This window comes from Notolabrus celidotus, chromosome 12 (assembly GCF_009762535.1).
Source record: "Notolabrus celidotus isolate fNotCel1 chromosome 12, fNotCel1.pri, whole genome shotgun sequence".
Lineage (NCBI taxonomy): Eukaryota > Metazoa > Chordata > Actinopteri > Labriformes > Labridae > Notolabrus > Notolabrus celidotus.
In genome coordinates, this window is record NC_048283.1 from 13,102,671 (window position 1) to 13,125,518 (window position 22,848).

A 22,848-nucleotide genomic window follows, 5' to 3' on the forward strand; every position below is an offset into this window, starting at 1 on the left:
AATAAAAGCATGGTGCGTTTTCCATCTTGACTGGCACCTTTCTGGATGGTTTAACTCAAAAAAACAGGGGTGGTACAACAAGCTTGACAGCACACAGACACATGTTTTCACCTGAGTACATACATATACAGAAATATAAACCAGCAGACATACACACATAGAAACAGTCTGGTCGTAGATTAAGCAGAGAAACACTTGAATCAATCCAGAAGTGTCATGGTGAGTCCAACGCATCACTTTCAGTGATCACAGCCTTATTCCAGAGATACTAACTCCTATAAACACTGCTCATTTGCTTCCCTTTAGTCTCCTCTGTCATTACTGGTGGTCAGGGAGTACTGCTGAGAAGCTACTCAGCTTCTTTTGTGTTGTTGCAAACTGCTCTCTCATTTTAGAAAATAACAAGAAAAGTTGCGAAAAGGACCTTCGCTTCTAGCTACCACTAAAAACCTTGTGAAAATCACCGCTCAAAAATGTGTGATGTAGGAAGCGGATAGACAGACCTTGGATACCGCCAGAGCATAGACACTTTGATAAGATGGCATTATTGGGTGCATGCAAAGAGACACAGGAAGAAGTGACGTGCATTCTTAATAGGCAACAATGAAGGATAGAAATGAGAAGGTGAAGGAGAGAGCCCTAAAGCACACAAAATGAAGGCAGATACACACTCACTCTCTACGCACACACCTCTAGACAGAGCAGCTGGACCCTCTAGCCCTACACTACACACCAAAGGCAGAACTCAGCACAGATTTTGTGTGTGCATTTGTGCATGTGTGTGTGTGTGTGTGTGTGTGTGTGTGTGTGTGTGTGTGTGTGTGTGTGTGTGTGTGTGTGTGTGTGTGTGTGTGTGTGTGTGTGCGTGCGTTTGTGAATGTGATCTTTGTACCTTTGTGTGTGTGTGTTGTATTGGAGTGACATGTGAAACGATACAAGGTGAATCCCTAGGGAAAACATAGGACTGGAGTACACCAGGAAAATGTGCAGCACGTGTGATGAAAGTGCACTTGGTTCCAGTTCATCAGTTCAGAGGATATAAATGTTTTTATATAGAAGCCAGGGGAAGGTTTAGATGATGAACGGGACCCAAGCGAGCCACAAATGTGTTTTTCATTTCACTTCTGAAATGTTTGCTGCCTTCACTGACGCTCTGAGTGTGTACAATTTGTCAGTGTTTTAGACCATTTGCGACTTGTGCAAATTACAATTCGTCTTGGTTTTAACCTACTTAGAGCAGCAGATGGGTGGATTTGTGATGGCAGAAACAATTCTAATACCAATTCATCAAAGAACTGAGGAGAGAAGTGTGCAGAAAAAACATTTCTGTGTCTGGTTTTTCTGTGGGAACACCAAATTTGTTGTGCTCTAAGCAGGTTAAACCTTTTTTATGCATGTTACTTAATGTTTAGCGTTGTATATGCATGTGCTGTGTAATTATAATGTTGAGGTGCATGTGTTGAAAGCTTTGCTTGTTTGTGTCTTCAGACTCACCTCTGACCATGGCTGTGACCTGATCTCTGCCAATCCCGATGCGGTTCTTGACCTCGCACACAAAAGTGGTGTTGACGGCATCGTCCACTTTCAGCACCTTCAGCTCGTTTCCGTTGATCTGCACTGTGTCGGGCATTTCTCCTGACATACTGCAGTGACATGAACATATATTTGCATGAGGCAGAAGAAAATGAAGAAGGCCAAAAAGAAAAGAGAGAAAAAAGAAAAGGAGAGAGAGGGTTGTAGTCTGTTTGACTTTCTGCACAATGAGAGCACTGGGCCAGATCCACATTCACTGAAATGTGCTATATTGTGCAATATCATCATATTCAACTAATCTTGATCGGCAGTGCAAAACTAATCAGTTTCCCCCCTTCCTCAAAAGGCAATCCATTATCACACAGCAGAGGAAATGCAATGAGGACGACAGGAAAATCAAAACTACTGGATCCAGACCCAAAGTCACATCTCTCTCTTTTCCCAGGTCATCCTTTCAGATTTTTTATAATCCAGTCACAGTTATTTTAATAGCTGATAATACAGAAAAAAAGAGGAAGAGAGAAAGTCATATTGTGTTTCTCATTATGCAAGGGTTAAATCTCGAGTCACAGAGTCCATTATGAGAAATCATACGCCTATCTCCATAATCAGAGAGCGGGGCGGTTGTTGTAATAATACAAATGCTGATTACAGCTCTTTGGTTCTGGGAATGAAGAGTAAGGAATGGAAAAACAGAGAAAGAATGTGCAGATACTCACGTCTTCCATAGGACAGACACCGGGACGGGGTTTCCATTGGCTTGGCAGGTGAGCAGCACATTTGTACGACCCACATACCAATTATTGTCATAACCCTCTATCTTCACCTGTGGGGCATCTGAGGGGGAGGACAGATGAATGGCAGAAGGAAAAGAGGAAAAAAACAGGGAGTTCAACAACTAATCATAAGCAAAATGTCTCATGTAAGAGCATGAACAGCAAAGGAATTCAAAGTCCTGGATTGTGCAAATGTGTGTGAATGAGTGTGTGTGGTCTCTTACACTGAACTGCCAGCTTCAATGGGAAGCTCTCGGCTTTGACTTGAGTCCTGTGTGCCACTACACAGCTGATGTCCTTCCCATTGTCTGCCGCCATAGGAACCATGCGGTACTCGCTGCTCATAGTCACGGTGTTGTCTGCACCTGGCTTAGATAACGTTGTTCCGTTGCCGTTGGCGGTGGTCACCCATGAGATCTTAGCAGCGGGGCGGCCATCCACTGACTCACATCTCGCCACGACGACTGGCTTAGTCCCGGCTACAACTGTTACGATGGAGGCCGCGTTCTGGGGCTTAGCTGATGGAGGGATGAGTGAGGGGAATGAGAGTAGAGAGAGAAGGGAGAAAGAACGACAGAGAGAAGATTAAATTAGGTTGAAAAACATAGAAAAGAGGGCAAGACCGCTGAGGGGAAGGATAATGTGCACCATTATTGATAAACAATTTGCATCACCAGCTGGGCAAAAGCAAATCCAAAAACCTCCATCACCCAGCAACCTTTGCCCCCTCCCTAACCCTGTTTATTTTTCTCATGAGAGCCAAACATTGATAAACTATTAAGAGCACCAGCGCAAGCACACCGAAAACCCTAAATCTTCTCTTCCTCTTTCTCCTTCTCTTTAATCTATTCCTTCTCTATCCAAATCACCCACCATTGATAAACAATTTCCTCTTCTTGTAGTGCATTTCAATACCAAAATTCTAAATCCCTTCATGCCGCCCCCTTGACTCCGTATCGCTCCTCATAACTCCTCAATCGTCATCTCTGATACAAGTGTGGGATCAGAGGAGAGCGGGCAGGACAGGAGCTGACAGCAGGCATGACAAGCAGCCAGATCAATAGAGAGCCTGAGGGGAGGCGGGGAGGCGTGATGTGTTGGAGGGGGGAGAGAGAAGAGAGCAGAGCGGAGGCACTGGTGCCGGGCCAAGGTTAGACCAATGGTTCCATTGCATTAACAAGAACACAATTGATCTGACAATACCACTTATAATAGCAATTAAGCCGAGCTGGACATGCTTTTAACCTGTATGCTACCTTTGGGGGAGGGAGAGAGCTGGAGAGATCAGACGGAGAGAGGTGGGTGGAGAGTACTTTGCATTTATACGCATATAGTGAACTGCTTCCTACATCACACAATATTTTAGGTGAATATGCACACTCTCACTTGATGGAGGGATGGGTGACAAATTAGAGGAAAAACCAACTAAGAAAATCTCAAATGCACCATGACACAGCTTCCACAATTCTGCTGGAAACACTGGAACACAGAACTGAGGTTTTGCTGAGGATGGATATAATAAGTGACAAATAAGACACCTGACTGATACAAAAAGCTTTGACTGCTGCTTCCATTTATGATAAGAAAGTATCTGGAAAAACTATAGATTTTTCAGGACAGGCTAGTGAGGGTAGAGTTGGGTTTGATTCCTCTGTGTCTGAGATAAAAAAAATCCAATTTGGGCTTTAAAGTGGTTCTTTTCCTGCTATAATAAAAAAAAGAACATTTTTACAAGGAGAATTTAACAATGTAGTATAGGGGAGACAGAAACTTGTACTGGGTTTGAACCCAAGAGCACATATTTATGGATAACAGTTCCAAGGGCAGCGTGTTACACCCGAGAGATGATCCATAAAACAACAGTATACTCACAATATTCATGACAACAGAGCTTCTGGGGATCTCAGTTTTGTAGGGTCAGAGGTATTTAAGTGCACCGGACTAGAGCTAGTACTACCTATATTTAAGACCAAAGTGTGCCCCTTATGTTTTAATTCTGAAGTGAAATAATACACATGTGCAGATTAAAAAAACAAGGAGCTACCACAGCTTTCAACAGAACATCAGAATATGGATGAAGAGAACTATGGCGATTTCACTGATTCTACGGTAAAGTTGCCTTTAAAGATAAAACGTACCAATATTTTTTTTTTACTGATTGATCTCCCAATCATGTAAGACTAATCAACTATGTTTTCTAATAAAAGCAATTTTCAGAAGGTCAAAACTTTACAGATATCTAAGAGCTCAAAGCTTCTCTTGTCAAATTAAAATTTTCAAATCCTGGACCTTGAATTACAAAATAAAAAGCTGGAAATCCTCACTTTAAAGATTAAACCAGCATTTGTGATATTTTTCTCAGAATTCACAGAATATATGGCAATTCTTTACTATGGATTAATTCATTTTTGACTAAGCTCTCATGTCCCTGTTACCTGGACATCTATATCATGCACTTGACTCAACATCGAATCTTTTTGCTGTGTGAAATGTATTTTCCTCCATATTTCCCAGAATAATCATATTTTCATATCTTTCTCAATATATAGATTTTGGGTCTATAATCTAATCTAAATCAACGCTGAGGTCTGTCATCCTCAGGACTGAAACGCACACACTCACTTTGATTTTAAATTGCACTAAAGCAAAGTTTTTGCACTGTTTTAAACTGTATTTTATTATTTTCATTAGCTTACTTCTAATCTTTTTCTAGCTTTCCTATGTTTATCTGTTGTTGTTGTTGTTGTTGCTAGGGTCTGAGAGAGAAACGTAATATCAAATCCTCAGTATGTCTGGTGCATACTGCGGTTTATTTGACAATAAAAAAGACTTTGAACTTTGACTTTTGTTTTTATCATCCCCTATGACTCTAAACTAAAATAGTTGACCCCTCTGTTTCCTCTCTGTGGCATTCATATCAGCTGTTTCCCTGCATATTCACTTCTTAATTCTCCCTTTTCTTTGCTTTAATACTCAGATCATGTTAGTGACCTACCCAGCATAACCAGGTATGTGATGCCTTGCTCGTTGCCTCTGGGGTAGGTAGCAAACTCGCAGATGTATTTCCCCTCATCAGTCATCCTCACTTCACGGATCTCAATGGAGGGACTGCTCACGATTGGGGGGCTGGGATTGAAGCTGACGCGTCCCTTCACGGGTGACTCGGGGTAGTTGGGACCAAAGTCAGGGTGAAACACGGCAATGTTGGTCCTCTCTCCTTCCTTGGGCTCGTAAATCCACGTGACCTGTTGGGGTAAAGGGTAGCACAGGGTCAGGCTGTGTACACAGGGGAAAACAACAGGGCTCATTTATCACGGCATTGATAGGCGACACTGAAGAGCTTTTAAAGACATCTGCATTTTTCCTGTAAACTCTGCGGGACAGCGTACGCAGCATCCCAATCAAAGAAGTGGAGCAGGTATGAATATGGATGTGAGTTTTTCAGGAGCAGTATACTCCCCCTCTCTCTTAGTGGAAGCAAGCAGAGTTGTGCACTTCCTACTTCATTGAGATGCAACTAAGGAGTGCGCCCATTACCATATTCAATCCCCTTAAGCAAAATGAAGCTCAGTATTGTTTGTTTGGAGTAATAAAACATTAAGCCTAAATGTGATAAAAACCTATTACTTGCCTAAGGATTATTTCTGTGAGCAATGATTTGTTGGGTTATAGTTTAATGTGGTCCGTAAACAAGACACATTAACCAGTTTTATCATTTAATGTTTGTTTTAACTGCAAGGAATGACTCTTCTCTACCTGTTTACTACATGAAAATTAAGGTTAACACATAATTAAAAGTGATTTTATTTAACAAGAAAGCAGCCACATGTTTAGTCAAATATCAAATTGTGTAGTCTTGTAATGTCAAATGATTGTTCTCTTCAATTGTGAAATAAAATTGGACTCCCAAGTAATTTCAGCAAATTGTTCTGTGCCAAGTCAGCACAATGGGCTGCAATTTCAGGATGAAACAGACATTTTTATTACTGCTTCACACCACAAACCCAGTTTAGAGCTGATATGAGTGTGGTGGTAAGAAGGGGTAATCAAATCCTGACTGGAAAAAAGAAAAACAATTGTCATGAGTGTGTGTGTGTGTGTGTGTGTGTGTGTGTGTGTGTGTGTGTGTGTGTGTGTGTGTGTGTGTGTGTGTGTGTGTGTGTGTGTGTGTGTGTGTGTGTGTGTGTGTGTGTGTGTGTGTGTGTGTTTGGTTGTGTCTTTCTGACCATTGTGAGCTGGATCCCAGATGGATCTGTGAAGGCACAGCGCAGGTTGACTGTCTGGCCGGGATATGACAGCACCTCCGGCTCCACCTTCACCCGCTGACCTGACGCTCCTGGGGGGAAAAAAAAGAGAAAGAGACACATTAATTTCACTTCTTTCCTTCCTTCCTGTACAAGAAGAGGAGGCAAGGAAGAGGGAGCAGAAAAATCGTGTTGGTACGAAGCCTCCTGATGATAAATGAGGACAGTGAGGAAGTGTCTGCTGCAACAGAGGACAGGCATTAGTGAACCCGGGCAAGTAGGCCGAGAGTCTGGTATCTCTCTATGTCTATGCGTGCGTCGACAGAGAGGCTGAAGTAAGAAGAGAAAAAAAAAAGAGGATGTGTGCTGGGGAAGAGAAAGAAGAGAAAAGGCAGTTCTCTTTTCCTTATAGGTCATAAATCATCTGGATGCCTTTCTATAGCCTGCCATTTGCTGTGCCAACACATTCCTGTGTAACAGCAAAGAGTCCAAATAAATATGCTTTTCTTGGTGTGTTGTGTCAGTGGGCGTGCAAGAAACACTGAGAGCCAGGGAGCTTTAGAATGACAATCTGTCAGCTTGAAAAAAAATGTGTGTGTGTGTGTGTGTGTAATCCAGGTCTCTGTGAAAATGTAATTACTTGTATGAGTAAGCGCGCATTAGTGTATGTCAGCAAGATGGCACCTGTTTTAAGTAAGACTGGATTACCTGCGGATACACAATTTCAAATGTCTGCAGCCGGGGCTACATGTGCAAATGTGTGTGCACTTCTTATGTGTTTACCAGTAAGATACACACACACACACATACACAAGAGCAAAGATGGAATAAAATTTCCCCTACAGACAAACAATTACTTGCAGAACTGGTTCCACCGGTTTGTGCTGAGCCAGAGCTGTTGTGTTGAAACTAATATGATCTGGAGGGCTAATGGAAAAGAAAAAAACAGCACACATAGGCGAGGAGATAAGAGGAAAGGGCAGTGCTGTCTTTCTCCTTTGACGAGCAATAAACCCCACGTCTTCTTTTCTCTGGAGGGATATGAGTTATCAATACAGAGGAGGAGGAGCAGGAGAGGGAGGATGAAGCAAAAGACTTGAGTGAGAAAGTGGAGGAAAACAAGCCTTTCCTAGAATAACAGCGGTTCTCCCAGGACCAGCCCAATTTGCAACCACAAAACAACCCCCTTGTAGCCACAGAGGAACCTGCGGACAACCGCGGAGCAGCCCGTGGGAGCAGTAGAGAGCTGTGCTGAGCCGGAAAGTGAAACCGATGCTATTTTTTTCTCCTTCTAAGTATGCTTTATTGGTATGAATTTATGAGAGACAATATTTCCAAACTGACAAGCGACAATCAGGTTAAAGTCTTCCTTCAAGTCTTTACATAATGTTGTTGTGCATGTATGTTTGTCTGTGCACATGATGGGTTTTTTTAAGTATGTTTGACAGAGTTTTGTGAGTCTGTGTCTTATATTCAAATGGAAGTCATGTCTCGAGGAAGAGTGATATATTTTGCTGCAGTAGTTACACATTACAGCATCAGTGCAAAAAGACGCAGAAGACTGTATAAAAACACGGGCAGCACAATCCCCCACCCCCACAAAAAAAGTGAAGCCAAAACTTTTAAAGCTCTCCCTCCTGACTGGTGAGCTACAGGTCTCAAAACCCACCTCCTCCATTATATACATATATATATATACATATATATATATATATATATATATATATATATATATATATATATATATATATATATATATATATATACATATATATATATATATATATATATATATATATACACATATATATACACATATACATATATATACATATATATATACACATATACATATACATATACATATACATATACATATATACACACACATATACATATACATATATATACACATATACATATATATATATATATATATATATATATATATATATATATATATATATATATATAAATAAAATGTGGAACATGAGTCACACTAGAAAATTGAAAAACATGTGAAATACATTTTACCCTAACTTACTTTCTGTGGTAGGAATTATTTCACTGATTTATGTGCATGTGTCTATATTACAGATATGTTTTAATCAAGCGGCAACCTCCGGTCTCAAAATATGAAGCCCATGCAGAAGTGCTATAAACTGCAATACATCAAGGATCTGCTTGAGGCTGGCTGCAGAAACACCGGAAACCACATAAACACCAATTCAAAAAAGACGATTTTTTCAGCATTAATAAACATGTTTACAGCCTGGTTCAAAAAACGGCTTGGCTCTACGTAGCTAATCTCTCTATCGGCACACACTGTTCGGGGGGTGATTTTTTTTCTAATACGACAGATTCAGAAGATATTAAGATTACGAGTTTTTGCCCAAATAAGGAAAGGACTGACTTGACTCCCGGTTGGGAACACATAGCTGTTGGCTAAGAGGCTCAAACTCCGCCTCTTTACATCACACTGCCTGGTTGAGTTCCGCATTTCCAATATGGCTGACGTCGTCGAATGGCTTCAAAACAGCGCTCAGGAACAGATGGGTGATGTCATGGATACTACGTCCATTTTTTATACAGTCTATGGTTTTAATAAGTTATTTTGTGCTAAAATGAGGGGATGTGAAGCCATGACTGACAGCTCTGTTAACAAATGCAGGCTTCTGCAGCATACTTCCCCCGATTAAAAGAGCGGAGGAATGATTGTGAGAGAAAATGTAACAAACGCTAAGAAGAGTAATTCAACTTTCCATTAGCATGACTGTTTGATCAAAACAACATAAGAATCTGTTCTGCTTTGAACTGTTCCATACGGTGGCCCTGAAATGCAAATCACAACAGCAAATCAGAAAACTACTGCTTCTTCCGGTTTGGTTAATGTTGTTGTATTTTCTGATTTGCCGTTGTGATAAGCATTTCAGGGCCACCATAGTTCCAGCTTGAGGGACGTTTTATCGGTTACTTAAATATGAGTGAATTAGTAACAACAGTGTGATGTCAGTACCGCAGCTCCTACAGCCAGATTGCTTCTGCACGTGTTTGCTCTGACATATGTCACCAGCAAAATATGTCAGCAACCATCTAGGTGGTGTTTTGGCTGCACTACTTACAGTGGGAGTAGTTGGAGGCGTGCCGTCCATATTAATAAGCAGTAAATGGAAGACATGAAAAGCACATGCACACACATCCTACATATATACTTCTCATGACAGCTTCATTGCTGAGCTTCTGGCCTGTGATCCTCAGCTGTCTGAAGTATTTAGTGTAGATTAAGCTACAACCGTATGTCAATCTACCTGAACTCCTCTGACTAACTACAGATTAGCTTTGGGAATGGGAGCTGCACTCTGACAATTGAAGGATGTAGCAGAGCGGAATGAAGTGTTATTGAAACCCTTGATTGCTAGTCTTGATCGTGGTTTTATAGACCAAGGCTTTACATGTCAGGGGTCACGACGCAGTGTGGCACAGAAGGGAAATCTACTTTTCTTCAGATATTCCCTGTGTGCAAAGTCACACGCCCACACATGCACAGACGCAGGGATTTGGTGCCCACAGACACACATTATGTGGGGGCAGAGCGGAGGGGGACCTGTTGTCTGTCATTCTGAGGCAATAAGAGGAAAGCCAGCACAGGTCAACCCCTGCCAGAGCCGAGCTGAGAGATGGACTGGCCTTATGAGACTTCATACAGCCCCGGGGAAATGAATATTACACTCAAGACATACAAAGACTTGCACGCCCTCATCCTCCTCGATAGTCCCCAAACCCCTGGCCCTGAACACTCAGACACTCGGTGTCATTAGAACGGCAGACACGGAGAAGAAAAAGTCAGCGTGTGCATGTACGTGCATGTACACAGACTTGCAGAAATGCTGAGGCTAGGCGACATTTGAAACAGTAATTGTCAGTATAAATATTTAGGGAGCACTGGATATATTAAACAGAAGAGAGGGAGACGGGCGGCAGAGGGACACAGGAACTTAGGGAATTAGAGAATAAAAGACGGTTCAAGGGTAAGACTGAGAAAAGGAGGAGCAAAAGAGGGAGAGAGAGAGAGAAGAGGGGGGTTGGAGGGGAGGAGAGGGAGAACAGAAGCCCTGTGTCATCGCTGCTCTACTTTACAGTAGCATCGCTGCCTGCAGGTGACAAAAAAGAAACACCAGCACATGAACAAACAAATGTACCAACACGCAAACTGCCCTCTTCAACATCCTAAGCACTGTCACCTATCATTATGTCTTTAACACACACAAACACACACACATTATGCTGGTGGCACAGCGACAGCCCTGCCATATTAACACAGAACTCTCTGATCCCCCGCCTGGTCACGCTGACATTTCCATATTTCCCACCATTCATCTGTGAAGAGGAAAAAATTAATCAGGAAGGAAGGTGGAGAGAAGAAGTGTGCTGGGAGGATGGAAGGATGAAAAGGATAAGAGGAGAGAGACAGCCAGGGAATGCCAAAGTGATGGAGGATGAGAGTGTGGTGGGAAGAAAGGAGGGGGGGAGCACGGAAAGTGGGGATGAAAGTGCGCAAGGAGAACGCGGTGCCAGGAATAGAGAATGAAAGAGGGAGAGAAAAGTGGTGAGAAAAGAGAAGAGAAGAGGAGGATCTTGAAGAGGGGAGACGGTGCGAGCTATAAACAAGGTTAATAGGAGACATCTGAGGGACAAAAGAGAGAGACGTTAGAAGCGAGAAATAAAAGAGGGAGTAGGTGAGAAGGAGAATCAAAAAGAGATGCGATGGGAGAGACTAAAAATGGAGAGGCGGCGGGGGTGGTACAGGTGGAGAGAAACAGAGCGAGAAGAGGCAGATGAGGGGAGCAGAGCGGGGAGGTGTGGAGCAAGTGAGAGGCAGGATAGACTCCACACCTGACCTTGTGAGAAACACAGTAGCTGTGAATAGAGAGAGAGAGGAGGGAAAACAGAGGAACAGAGTGAATGAGCCAAAGGAAGCCAAAAAAAAAAAGAAAGAAAAGAAAATCCTTAATTTCTCTGCAGGCCATTCAAGCCAGCCGTGGCTTAGAAAGCCAACATACGCTTATCGGCCTGAATCCACGCTGCCTGACTGTGACATCTAATAGCATTCATGTCCTCTGCATGATCCCTGCTACAGTGGAGTAAAAGCACGGCGTCAGGGGGACGGGTAGCGCAGGCCATCACCTAAAATATCTAATGGCCTTCAGAGCTCACTGACTCCCTGCCATTTCATCAAGCTAGTGGCTATGCACTGTCAGGTGAGTTAAAACGAAGCTTCCCCATTCTCCATGTTCCTGAAGATTGCTTCCTAGCACATCGTGTATATGCGTTTGTGTGTGTGTGTGTGTGTGTGTGTGTGTGTGTGTGTGTGTGTGTGTGTGTGTGTGTGTGTGTGTGTGTGTGTGTGTGTGTGTGTGTGTGTGTGTGTGTGTGTGTGTGTGTGTGTGGTGATGGTGGATGTGTTTTTTCTTTGGCCTTTCCAGCACGCTGCTGTCTCAATAAGCATTCTGCATTCTGGGCTTTCATTATTCTTCCACCTCTGTGTGAATTTCTCCATTTCCATTATTCTCTTGTTGTTGTTATTGTTGTGCCAACCCTCGCCCCTCCTTGAAGAGTAATAGCTTTGATACAGGCAGTATGGAGTGCAGGGTGGAGCGTCACTCCTCTGTCCTGATGGAGTCTGTCTCTGCTCTGCTCCCTTTCTCTCCGACTTATCGTCTCCTAACATCGTCTTTTTTTCTTAAAACGAGGGATTAAAATGACTCCCAGCCCACCTTTCAAACTCAATGACTGGACTTGCTGAGTGTTGGACCCCAGGGTGGCACTGATGATGTAATGAAATGAGTATTTCGGATGACTGTGGGACCCATTTTTAGTCAGTCTTCACAATAGAAAGAATGTTTCAGTGTGGCATTTCTGCAGTCGCGGAGACTTAATGATTGCTTGCCTTTGACCAAAATAAACCACGCACATTCTCAAACAGCAACAAGCCCACATTGGGTCGATGCAGAAAGCCATGAGTTATGATTAAGCTCTCGCTCGATAAATAAATGTCCATTTAAAGGTGAAGGGTTTTGATCTTGTGCGAATGTGGAGGGCTTTTCATCTTTCAGCCAACAAACTCTTGGTGCAAGATGCCATGAAATCCCTCGCTCATAATAAATGAGTGTTGAGTGTTCTTGTTTTCACCACTTTGTAAAACAGCAACCAGCAGACACTTTGGTTTAAAAGCATCCCGAAAGTTCCTCTGAAAAGAGAACCTGACTGTAGAGAAACAGTAAAGGATGCACTATCAGATCCCGTTACCTCTTCATTGTTCAAGAGTCGAGCTTTTATTCCCCGTGTCTGCGTGTTTGTGTTCTGGCCTTGGATACAAGCGGTTTCTAAATGAAAGCTCTGCCAAATACCAGCTCTGTGAGATCCCAGTGTGCAATTTTGTTTTTTTGTAGACATTGGCACAGAGAAGCCGATTCAATTCCACGATTATTACTGAGGTTGTACTTCTGCATGGTGCAGTTTGTAGTGTCAAGACAGTGACACATTTTCCTGTTGTTTTGGCTCTCTAACCCAACAAATGGACTTGAAATGAAACAGTTACGGAGATTAAAGTGCTGACTTTCAGCTCTGAAGGCTGTTTGAGAGTGTTTACTTCCATACTGTTAGCCTCATGTGTGGGAGTCACAGCCTTTTTTATGGATAAGCATCCAATTTTTGGGGGGCGGTGGATGTGAATGTCCAAATGTTTCATCACTAACCTCATGAAGGGCAACAGCTTGTGACCACTGTGAGTCCCCGGTAAATCTTCAGCATGGTTCTTTTTTATCACTTCAGAAAAACTAATATCACAGTGTCTCTGACTGATGCACCTGTAATTTGGGTGCTGACTTTTCATCTCTCCGGAATAGTGTTAGCTGGATTGTGCAGCTTTGAAAACTCATAAAAGGCGTTTTTTGACCACAGGAACTTTACCCCAAAACTACATGCGTTTCAACCAGAGTAACCAGGGTCTAAATTTAGTTCAGAGGTAGTTAATCTCCCCTTGAAAAGCCCCTGCTTGTAAGGGTAGTACTTTTCAAAGCTCCTGGGACTTTCAGTTGAACGTTACAGTGTTTGTGGAGTTTACACAATTGTTGAAAAACAGAGGGAGTTCCTGGGAATGCATACTAGTTACGTTTTTTATTAAGATTTCAAAATATTATTTATATCATTTTTTTCTTCATATGTCACTGGCCTGATTTTCACAATCTACACGGGACTTCAGCCTGCGGTCGAAACGCAGACAACATTGGGGGGCACAGGAACCTTTTAGTTCTGGGGAAAGTAGTTCTGGGGGCTAAAAGACCCCGGAACTATTGGTCGAAATGCACCTAAAGAGGGACAATCAGATTAAAGCTGGCATATGCTATCTGACATTCTTGTTCAAATTGCCTGTGTACCTGCCCTTATAACTCTGACTTCTGTATGCTGCTGCCTTTACAGAGTCCAAACCAAACCAGTGACACTGCCCAGGCTGTGTGTCATGTCCACGCTGTTGCTGGTATGCACTAATAGCCGCTATCAGCTGGAATCTGGAACTGCACCAGCCTGGACCTGCTGTCTGCTGCTGCTGCTGCTGCTGCTGCTACTGCTGCTGCTACCCGACACTGTTGCTGCGCCAAATCCTCTGACCTTCACACACGCACGAATGCAGGCACACAAACCTGCATACACAGTGCATGCACACACACATACAGCCGTTTAGATGTGCATACTTTGGTATGCAGGGAGCGGACTGGGAATGCAGCTTAGCTTTGACAGGCGAGGCAGTTTGACAAGCCAAGAATAAAACTCGGAAATGAAGACTTGAGATGTGTCTCGTCTTCTCATTGACCTTTCCGTTTGGCTCTCTATAAGGGGCCAATCAATAGCACATGGGAAAAGCTACATTTAGAAGTAGCCACAGCTCATTATGGACTTCTCAGATGACATCCTGTTATAATCCATTCATGCTGGAAGCTTTACTAGCGGGGGATTTCTGGTCAAAAGCACTTTTGCTTAATGAAAATGTGCACTTCAAATACTATTGTATGAGATCTGCATCCAGAAATTAACATAGATGTCAATTAAGTAGGAAATATGACAAAGAAGAGCTGCTAAAAAGGGTTAGGTGTTACAGTGAGGTTGCATGGAGAAGACACGGGAGTAAAAAAAAAAGCAATGCTTGTGATGCAACAGGAGCAGAGAGAAAAAAGGTTCAAAAAGAAGAGGGGTGCTACATTTCACTTTGTTCAGAGTGACATGATGAAACATTTGATAACTGACTCTGAACACAGACTGTGCAGAGAGAAGGAAGAATCAGACACACTGGCAGAGATGAGGAAGGGAAGCAGAAACGCATGAAATGTAACAGAAGGGTAGCGAAGGAGAAAGAGGGGGTTCGGAGGGAGGGACACGGGGAGACATGAGCAGGCTTCAAAGTGCCAAGGAGACATGAACAGCTGGAGGAGAAATCTGCACAGGGAGGTGTGTATGTGTGTGTTTGATGAGTTTGTGTGTGTTTGTGTACACATGCATCTGTATACTGATGCATATTCCTATTTGGTTGCCTGTTTATAACAAACATGCCCTAGGACTGCAGTGAATATCATTTGCAAAAATAAGCATTTGCCAATTCAATTAAGTGTATCTTCTTAATGAAAAAGGGCCCAGCAGGGAAGTTTAAGAACCCTTCAAAAATACAGTTTCAGACTCTTGAAAATGTGTACACTTCAGCTTGAAAAAAAACCAAACCGTCTGCACCCCAAGCTGGATTGTGACCTTATTCTTGCCTTGAGAATAAGGCCATACAGTATGCATGAGGCTGACACAAAGAAAGTGGCAAAGTAGAGGAATTCACAATGGGACCTCGTGGCCGTTTAACAGCCAGGACCCTGACATAGAATTACAAACATAATAGCCCATGCACACAATTCTCTATGGACCTCTCCCTCCCCCCAGCCCTTATCTCCCATTCTCAGTTATGTACACACCACAAACAGAATATTTCAAGTTGAGTAAGCTCTGGTGGTCAGACATGTCTGCAAAGAGAATCCTGTTAGTTTGACTGAATATTTTTCGACACCAGGATTGATCCATCAGACGTGCAGTCAGTGGTTGCCTTTGTTTTACTCCATGGTATCGCACCTCTTTCGAGAAGCATCATACACTACGCGTTTAATCATTTAGCATCTGCCAAGCTATGGGGAAGGCATGCATAAGAGATAAAAATGATTTGCAAAGTAGTGGAAAAAGGTGTGTGTGCATGTGTGAGTGTGTGTGTGTGTGTGTGTGTGTGTGCGGTCTAGGTGAGACAAAACACATTTTCACACGTACAACTGCTAGGTAAACCATAACCACAGTCAGAGAAACACACACCATTGGATCTGCGCACACACACAGGGTGGAGAGGCACTCTTCTCCACCAGGTGAATAATTTATCCCCTCCTCCTCCTCCTCTCATCTCTTCATTATTGATAAACACCAACATCTACACTGTACCTGACCCAGGAGAGAGGGGGAAAGGGAGTGGATGAGGGAAGGAGTGAGTTGGTCAAAGAATAAAAGGAGCATCCTGGGACATAAAGGAATAAAGTGACTGTGAAAGTAGAAGTGTATAAAAAGTAGAAAACACACAAAAAGGAAAATTTATGGTGCTGCATGTTTTTATCTGGCGCTGGGCCCGTTTAGGGTCAGTAAAGCCTCGCTTGTAACCTGCAGTTAACTGTGGGCAGAAAAGGACACAACTCTCCAGAGCCAAACAAATAACTGCTTGCTTCTATACTGCCTCTCCACTGCTATCGCTCCAACCCACTGAATAAGTGACTGAATAACTTACTGGCTGGATGGCTGACAGACACCCGGCTCCCCTGCGGCTCCTGGCTCTGCTTTGTCTGCTCGGGCCCTGCACATCATTCTACCTCCACCACCCTCGCCTTCTCTCGGCATCGCTGACTTTCTTTCTTCCCCTTCTCTCCCTCCCTCTGCGAAATAGGCCTGTCCTGTCTTTTCATTTTGGAATAAATCCTTTTCATCCCTCTGGCTCATTCTTCTCTTCCTTGACTAGTTCCTTTTTTTGTTTGAGACTCTGCTGGTTCTCTTTTTTTGTCTGACTTCTTCATTCTAGCCCTGTGTGCCATCGCTCCTCATGGTAATTGTACTGGGCATGTTATTTTAGCCCTGCATGGAATTTGGGGGTTTTTTTCTAACTGCAGGGCGACCAATGTGACAGATCTCCAGCCAGTGTGCAGGGATAAAATTTAAATCAGTGGCTTTGGGGAAAAGAAAATTCAGACAGGTTCTGGCTCAGTTTCTTGAAAATATCTTGATCCATTTCCTTTTATGCATACTGAGGGCTTGAACCTCTTTATCAACTCCTGCAGTAAGCTTACCTTGCAGTGTGTCTTGCAGTGCATGTGTTGCTGTGTCTGTAAAGCAACTCACTTCTAGGGTTACAAAATTCTGGGAATTTCCAAAGTTGGAAACTTTCCATCGGAATTAACGAGAACAGACCAGGAATTTACTAAATTGAAGGTTGGCTCTTAATAGGGAACTTAAATAAAGTTGGGGAATATATATTTTAGCATCATCCTGACTAACCAGATTTCATGCAAGTCCAGTTAAATATCTATGCTATTCCTCAATCCCATGCACATAGCAGACTGCTTACTGCAGGGCTATTGAGACCACACCCCCTACATGCACTGTGCATTCCTCCATCACACGCCCAGATGATTTCTAGAATCCTGCAGAGGCTAGCATTGAGAAGCTTGAGGGAAGATGATTTTTTATTTGCATGTTGAATGGGACTTTTTCTGAGGGAGAGGGGCTCTTTTCATTTAACATTTTGAATGGAACTTTGTTGGGATTGCTTTTTTGTTAATTTTTGAATGGGTTGGGTTGGAGGGATGAGTAATATTAAACTCAACATTCATGTTTTTGTTCTTCAATGAAAGAATTGATTGTTCAATAAAACATTTAGCACTTGATAAAGTTCTACTTACAAATAAATCTGTTTTAATTGTATTATTTTGCTTATAACAAAACAAATATTTATGCTTGGATAAGATACCTTTCCATTAAATTCCCATTAATTCCCATAAATTCCAATTTGGAATATTGCCAAAATTCCCCAGATTAACTCTCCAGAAATTTACCGGAAAGTTTCCACCCCTTTGCAACCCTACTCACTTCCTAAACTGCCACAAATTAAAAGAACAAGCACAAGTGCACATCTGGAGAAAAGTGCCAAATACCTCCTATGAATGTGTCTCTTTCCATCTTCATCCATCCTTTGGTGTATATCCATTTATATACATCCGTCCCTCAGTGTGTCACTTGTTAACATAATGTGATTATGCGTCCTATTTTCACCTCTCTAACAACACTCAGATGTGAGAGTCTACCGAGGTGTCAGAGAGGATATTTCAAGCTGGGTGTGATCTTGTTTCCCCCCGAATTAGAAAAAATATATCGCCGCCTGTTAAAGCGAGAGGAATTCCATGGCAACCCCACCCCAGGACCCAAACACAGCTGTGTTTCCAGGTTTTTTCGTCGACAACATTCACCTTTACTTCACCTTGACAGAGGAGGGGGGCTTCATTTCCCAGCTGCTCTTCCCACAGTCTCAGTAGCTGTCACTCAGCCGGCATCTGACGAGCCCATTGGTCAAGAAAGCTGTCAAAAACACGGCTCATTTTGTTCTGAGGGGGTGAGCGACCAATCCAATTTATACTGCACATTAAAGGATTAAAATGCGGGAGACTGTTATTAGCACAGTCAATCTGTCGGGAGGATCACACACACAGCATGTTACCAAATCAATGGCAGCCATATGGAAGACAGAAGGTCAGGCACAACAAGCAAACAAACAAGGAGGTGCGTCCCAATATTATGATAAACGGATGACTGTGTCCATCACAACAGCCAGCAACAACCAGCTGGATTGAATTACTGAGGTCTGTGTAGGAGAGCGGGAAAGAAGTCTGCAGGGAAGGATTGGAGTGGACAGGCGAGTTATGATCCAACATTTGACACCCACCACTGTGAGGGGAAAAAAACTTAGGAGTGTCTGCTCTTGCAAAAGTGTTGCGAACACAAGAGCAAGAGTTGTGATTTATTATGATTATGAGTCATAGTCTTGGTAAGCTGTAGAGCATTTGCATAAATCTCACATGCAGAGATAGCTGATCAGTCCACCTGAGTTTATAAAAAACCTAAATAGGGACATGCTTTTAGAATAGTCCTTTTGGGAATATGGGGATCATTAATAAACATCACGCAGGTAGGTTGTGAGAAAACAGAACAAAGAGATAAGAGTGTTGGACTAAAGATAAGTGAAGCAATTAAAGCACAAAAAGAAACCAGGCTCTGTGTATCAGAGCAGCTGCATTGTTGGAGTCACAGTTTCCTTCCCGCAGGTCTGCAGTGAGCCGTGAGGGTGGAGGTGAACGACTCATTGTCTCCAGGCCTCAATAGAAGCCAGGTAAGATGAAACTTGAACACACACCTCCTATCAGTTCTCCCATAAAAGAGGAGGGGAAAGGTGAAACCGAGGAAGGGAGGGGATGAAACAGGGATAGAAAGGCTCAAGAAAAAAGGGTTTGCCTGTAGTTTCTGTGACGGAACAATGGAGCTGAAGAGCCATAAACAGCACAGGCACGTATGTGGAGGTTGTGCAGAGTGGTTTTCTTGCCCTCTCTCCATCACGTCCCTTTGTACTGAATGCTGAGATCAACTTTGATTATTCTCTGAAGGACAGTCACTATGACAACTTGCCTTGGGAACACACTGTATTGTTTTGATGTTGATGGATGAATGAACAAGTAATAGACAAACAGACACACAGCTCAAGGAGACAGATCAAAGAGAGTGCGACGTATAAATTCATGTTTCCTCTCAAGTCGACCTGTTAAAATAATTAAAGGAAGTACAGTCAAAACGTGTTATATTGCCACAGTCAAGGGCGAGACTTGTGGATCTACGCAGCACAACAACTTTAATTATCCTTCACCAACAACAATGGTGACAAAAAAAAGACACTAAATCAGACAAGACAGCTAAAAACTGTACACAAAAGGAATCAAACAAGAACTATATAGCCAGAAGAGATGAAGGATTTTTAAATTAGCTTCCTTCAATTTTTTTTCTCGCAATTTGCTTGTCACAAAGGAATCCAATTCCCTGTGTTTCAATGTAATATACTTCAAAAAGGTGTGCACAGCATTCAGTCAGCTGTTATGTATCTAGTTTAATAGAAGGAAAGGTCAAAAGTCTCAACACATGATTGTCAGAAGTGACTCACGCCATCAAAACATAACTTGCTGAGGATATTAAAGCATAACTTTGTTGAAGTCCAACCTGGATACATGTGTCAAAATAACATTAGTCCAGTGTTATTCATAGGAGCATCTACTGTCTGTTAGTACTTTATGAAATATTCAGGCTAATCTATGAAACAATGGCCACGGTTACATGAGCTGAATTGAGTTTTTGAATTCAGAATTAATTATTCAGAATTAAACAATTTGGAATTAAAGTATTCTCCTTCGTGTTAACATGGAAATAGTAATTCTGAATTGAGGTTTACATGGAAAACACATTTAATTGTCTTTATTCAATTCCGCTGAAGGTCTGGGGGTTGGGAAGGGTTCTGATTGGACAGGGGCGGGCGTGATGTATTTACGTCTACCGGAAGAAAACAGACTCCAGTTCCTGCTTCTTTTATTTTCGGTTACAACATGGAAGACCACACAATAAGTACAATTTTCGCTTTGATTTTGATTATAGTTTTGAATAAGCAGCTCGACACAAACATACCGCTTCACTTTCGTCAGCTGAGGAGGAGAAGAGAGATAGAGGACCGGAGAAGGGAGGCGTACTTTGGCGAATCAAAGCCAACAGTTAGTGCAACGGCTGCTCTACCTCAGCCCACTCCTATTAAATAAATGGTCTCTGCTCGAGTCCAACGCTTGCTTCGGGCGGCCATCCTGAAATATGTGCGTCATTGCGACAGGACAAGGAGACGAGCATGCGCAGATCGACCGGAATTAATCTAAAGCGTAATGAACATATATATAATCGAGAAATCATTGAATTCGGATTTAAAATCAGAATAAACCAGACACTTACTTCGGATTCCAGTTTTATTGGGAATGGTCGTTTTCATTCGGAATTAGGTGTTTACAGGGTCATTTTAATCTTTTTAGAGAGGATTTAATTTTTATTCTGAATTAAAGAGGAATTAGAAGACTCATGTAAACGTAGCCAATGAGGTTTATTAAGGTCAAACTTCATGTTTCAATTTAAAAATCCATGATAAGGGCAGGAGGAAAACTCTGCCATCAGTAACTACTCCTGATTCTACTTTTGAGAACAACCAGCTTGGCTTCTTCAACACTTTAACCTGCCTGAGAGGTAAACAGCAGACCATCCAGCTTCCCCAAAACAGCCGTGTCAAACCTGCTTTTTTAGCCTGTAGAGGCTCAGCAGTCTCAATGATACTGCAATTGATCTGACCGTCAGAAGATTGAAGTCGCTTTCCAGAGATCATAGGGAGGAGCACACAACACACACACACACTTTAAAAACAGACAAGCTGCTGGTGCCGCCCCTATCAGGTCGTCATTACATCGGCTTGAGGCCTCCTATGTTTACCGTCTCCCCCCCGAAGGCGAGGCGACAAATAAAGAATTAAAAAGTGAGGAACAGATAGATGGGGGTATGAACAGACAGAGATGGCCCCGCCATGCTCCAGTGACCAGCTTCAAGGACAGACAGGCCTCTTCAATATCACAGCCGCCGTGTAATTAGACAGTGCTCTGTCACGCACCAGAGAATCGCTCTTATTTGTGTCGTATTAAATGCAGTGTGAATTTCCCCTACTGCGCTTTGCCATTGAGACCTAATGCAGAAGGGGAGCAAAGGGGGGATTTGTACAAATTTAATTACATTCATAATTCGCTCATCTTTAGCTGTAATCACTAGGGGTTAAGTTAAGTAAATCCACTTCTCAGCTAGCCACCCACACCCTATGTTGCTACAGTAAGCACAGTGTAACAGCTGGGTTTTCAGGGGAATTTCATTGACAGGCTCAAACTCTCTAAGTGAAAGTAAACAGAGTTCTTGGTATGCAGTGGTAAAATATTAACAACTTTCTACTGAAGTGCTAGGTGCTTTGGTTTGGAGCTCTTGTGAGTGTGTGTATGAGTGTGTGTTGTCTGCTGGTGTTTGATACTGTGTCTCTGAGGCCACCTGCAGTGACTCCAAAAGGAAGGGAAAAAATCTGCCGCTGTGTACACGGCGTGTGTGTCATCTTTTTTTGTGTGTCTGCTTGTGTGTGTTTGGTGCACCTCACAGCCAAATCGCAGCGCAGGCAGGCAGCCTTTTTCGACGGAGAGGGAGAGGAGTGAAGCACATCAAACACAAGCCAACTAATCACAGACGCCGGCTAATTAGCGCAGTCCTCAAAGGGGAACCAGGAATGAGTGATGATTCCCCCTTATGAATTTCCCGATGACGCTGTGCTGTGTGCCACCATGAATCCTCTCTGGTAAGAGAGAGGAGAGAGACAGCGTGGAGGGTAAAGTGCACAGAGAGCCACCACTGATCTGGCCTTGCTGTAATCTTATCATCTAAGAGCACGGGGGCAAAGTGGAGCTCGATACTTCTTATCAGTACTTTTGGTCATATGTATGGAACACACACAAACACTGTTATAGTCGCATTCTCACTCTCACACACACACACACACGCACACACAAAAGGACAAACTTTTATCTCCACATCCGCAAATTAGACTCCTTGTAACGTTTCCCATTAGGGGATCTCTGGAGCGATTAAATCCCAAGCGCAGTGATATTCCAGCCTCCAGAGCAGAGCACAGGTTTGATATTCCTGTGCGAGGAGCTTCTGAGTGCTGATTAGCGGGCGGATCTGCCACGCTGATCCCAGATTTCCACGAGATCAGAGGCCGTGCTTTGAGCGTGGCAGCCGCTTCGGCAGCAGCCAATTACAGATGTGACACGCACACGCACACTTATGCACACACATTCACACCATGCACCCTGCAAACAGACGCATGCTAACACACGCCTGTCCAGAAACACATTTCTCTCCAGGCTGAAGTCATCAAAGTGACGTGGTCTCCCCCCAACCCGCCTCCGCCCTCCTCCTGCCTCTTCTCATCTCAGACAAGAGGGCACCTGTCAGAGGATGCTCAGTTCAACAGCCAGCTAATCCTCACAGAGGCAGAGACAGAGAGAAAACAAATGAACACAGAA

General features: G+C 43.0%; 1 protein-coding gene across 3 annotated transcripts in view; it reads right to left on the reverse strand.

Annotated features, from left to right (window-relative positions):
* si:ch73-22o12.1 (nectin-2) overlaps nucleotides 1-22,848 on the reverse strand; it is a 90,266-nt gene that overhangs the window by 49,278 nt on the left and 18,140 nt on the right. For all 3 annotated transcript variants that reach the window (XM_034697277.1, XM_034697276.1, XM_034697275.1), the window contains exons 2-6: nucleotides 6,536-6,645; nucleotides 5,305-5,554; nucleotides 2,534-2,827; nucleotides 2,253-2,370; nucleotides 1,495-1,643 (exon numbers count right to left, since the gene is read on the reverse strand). In XM_034697277.1, coding sequence (XP_034553168.1) covers nucleotides 1,495-1,643; nucleotides 2,253-2,370; nucleotides 2,534-2,827; nucleotides 5,305-5,554; nucleotides 6,536-6,645 — 921 coding nt within the window. The remainder of the gene's footprint in view (nucleotides 1-1,494; nucleotides 1,644-2,252; nucleotides 2,371-2,533; nucleotides 2,828-5,304; nucleotides 5,555-6,535; nucleotides 6,646-22,848) is intronic.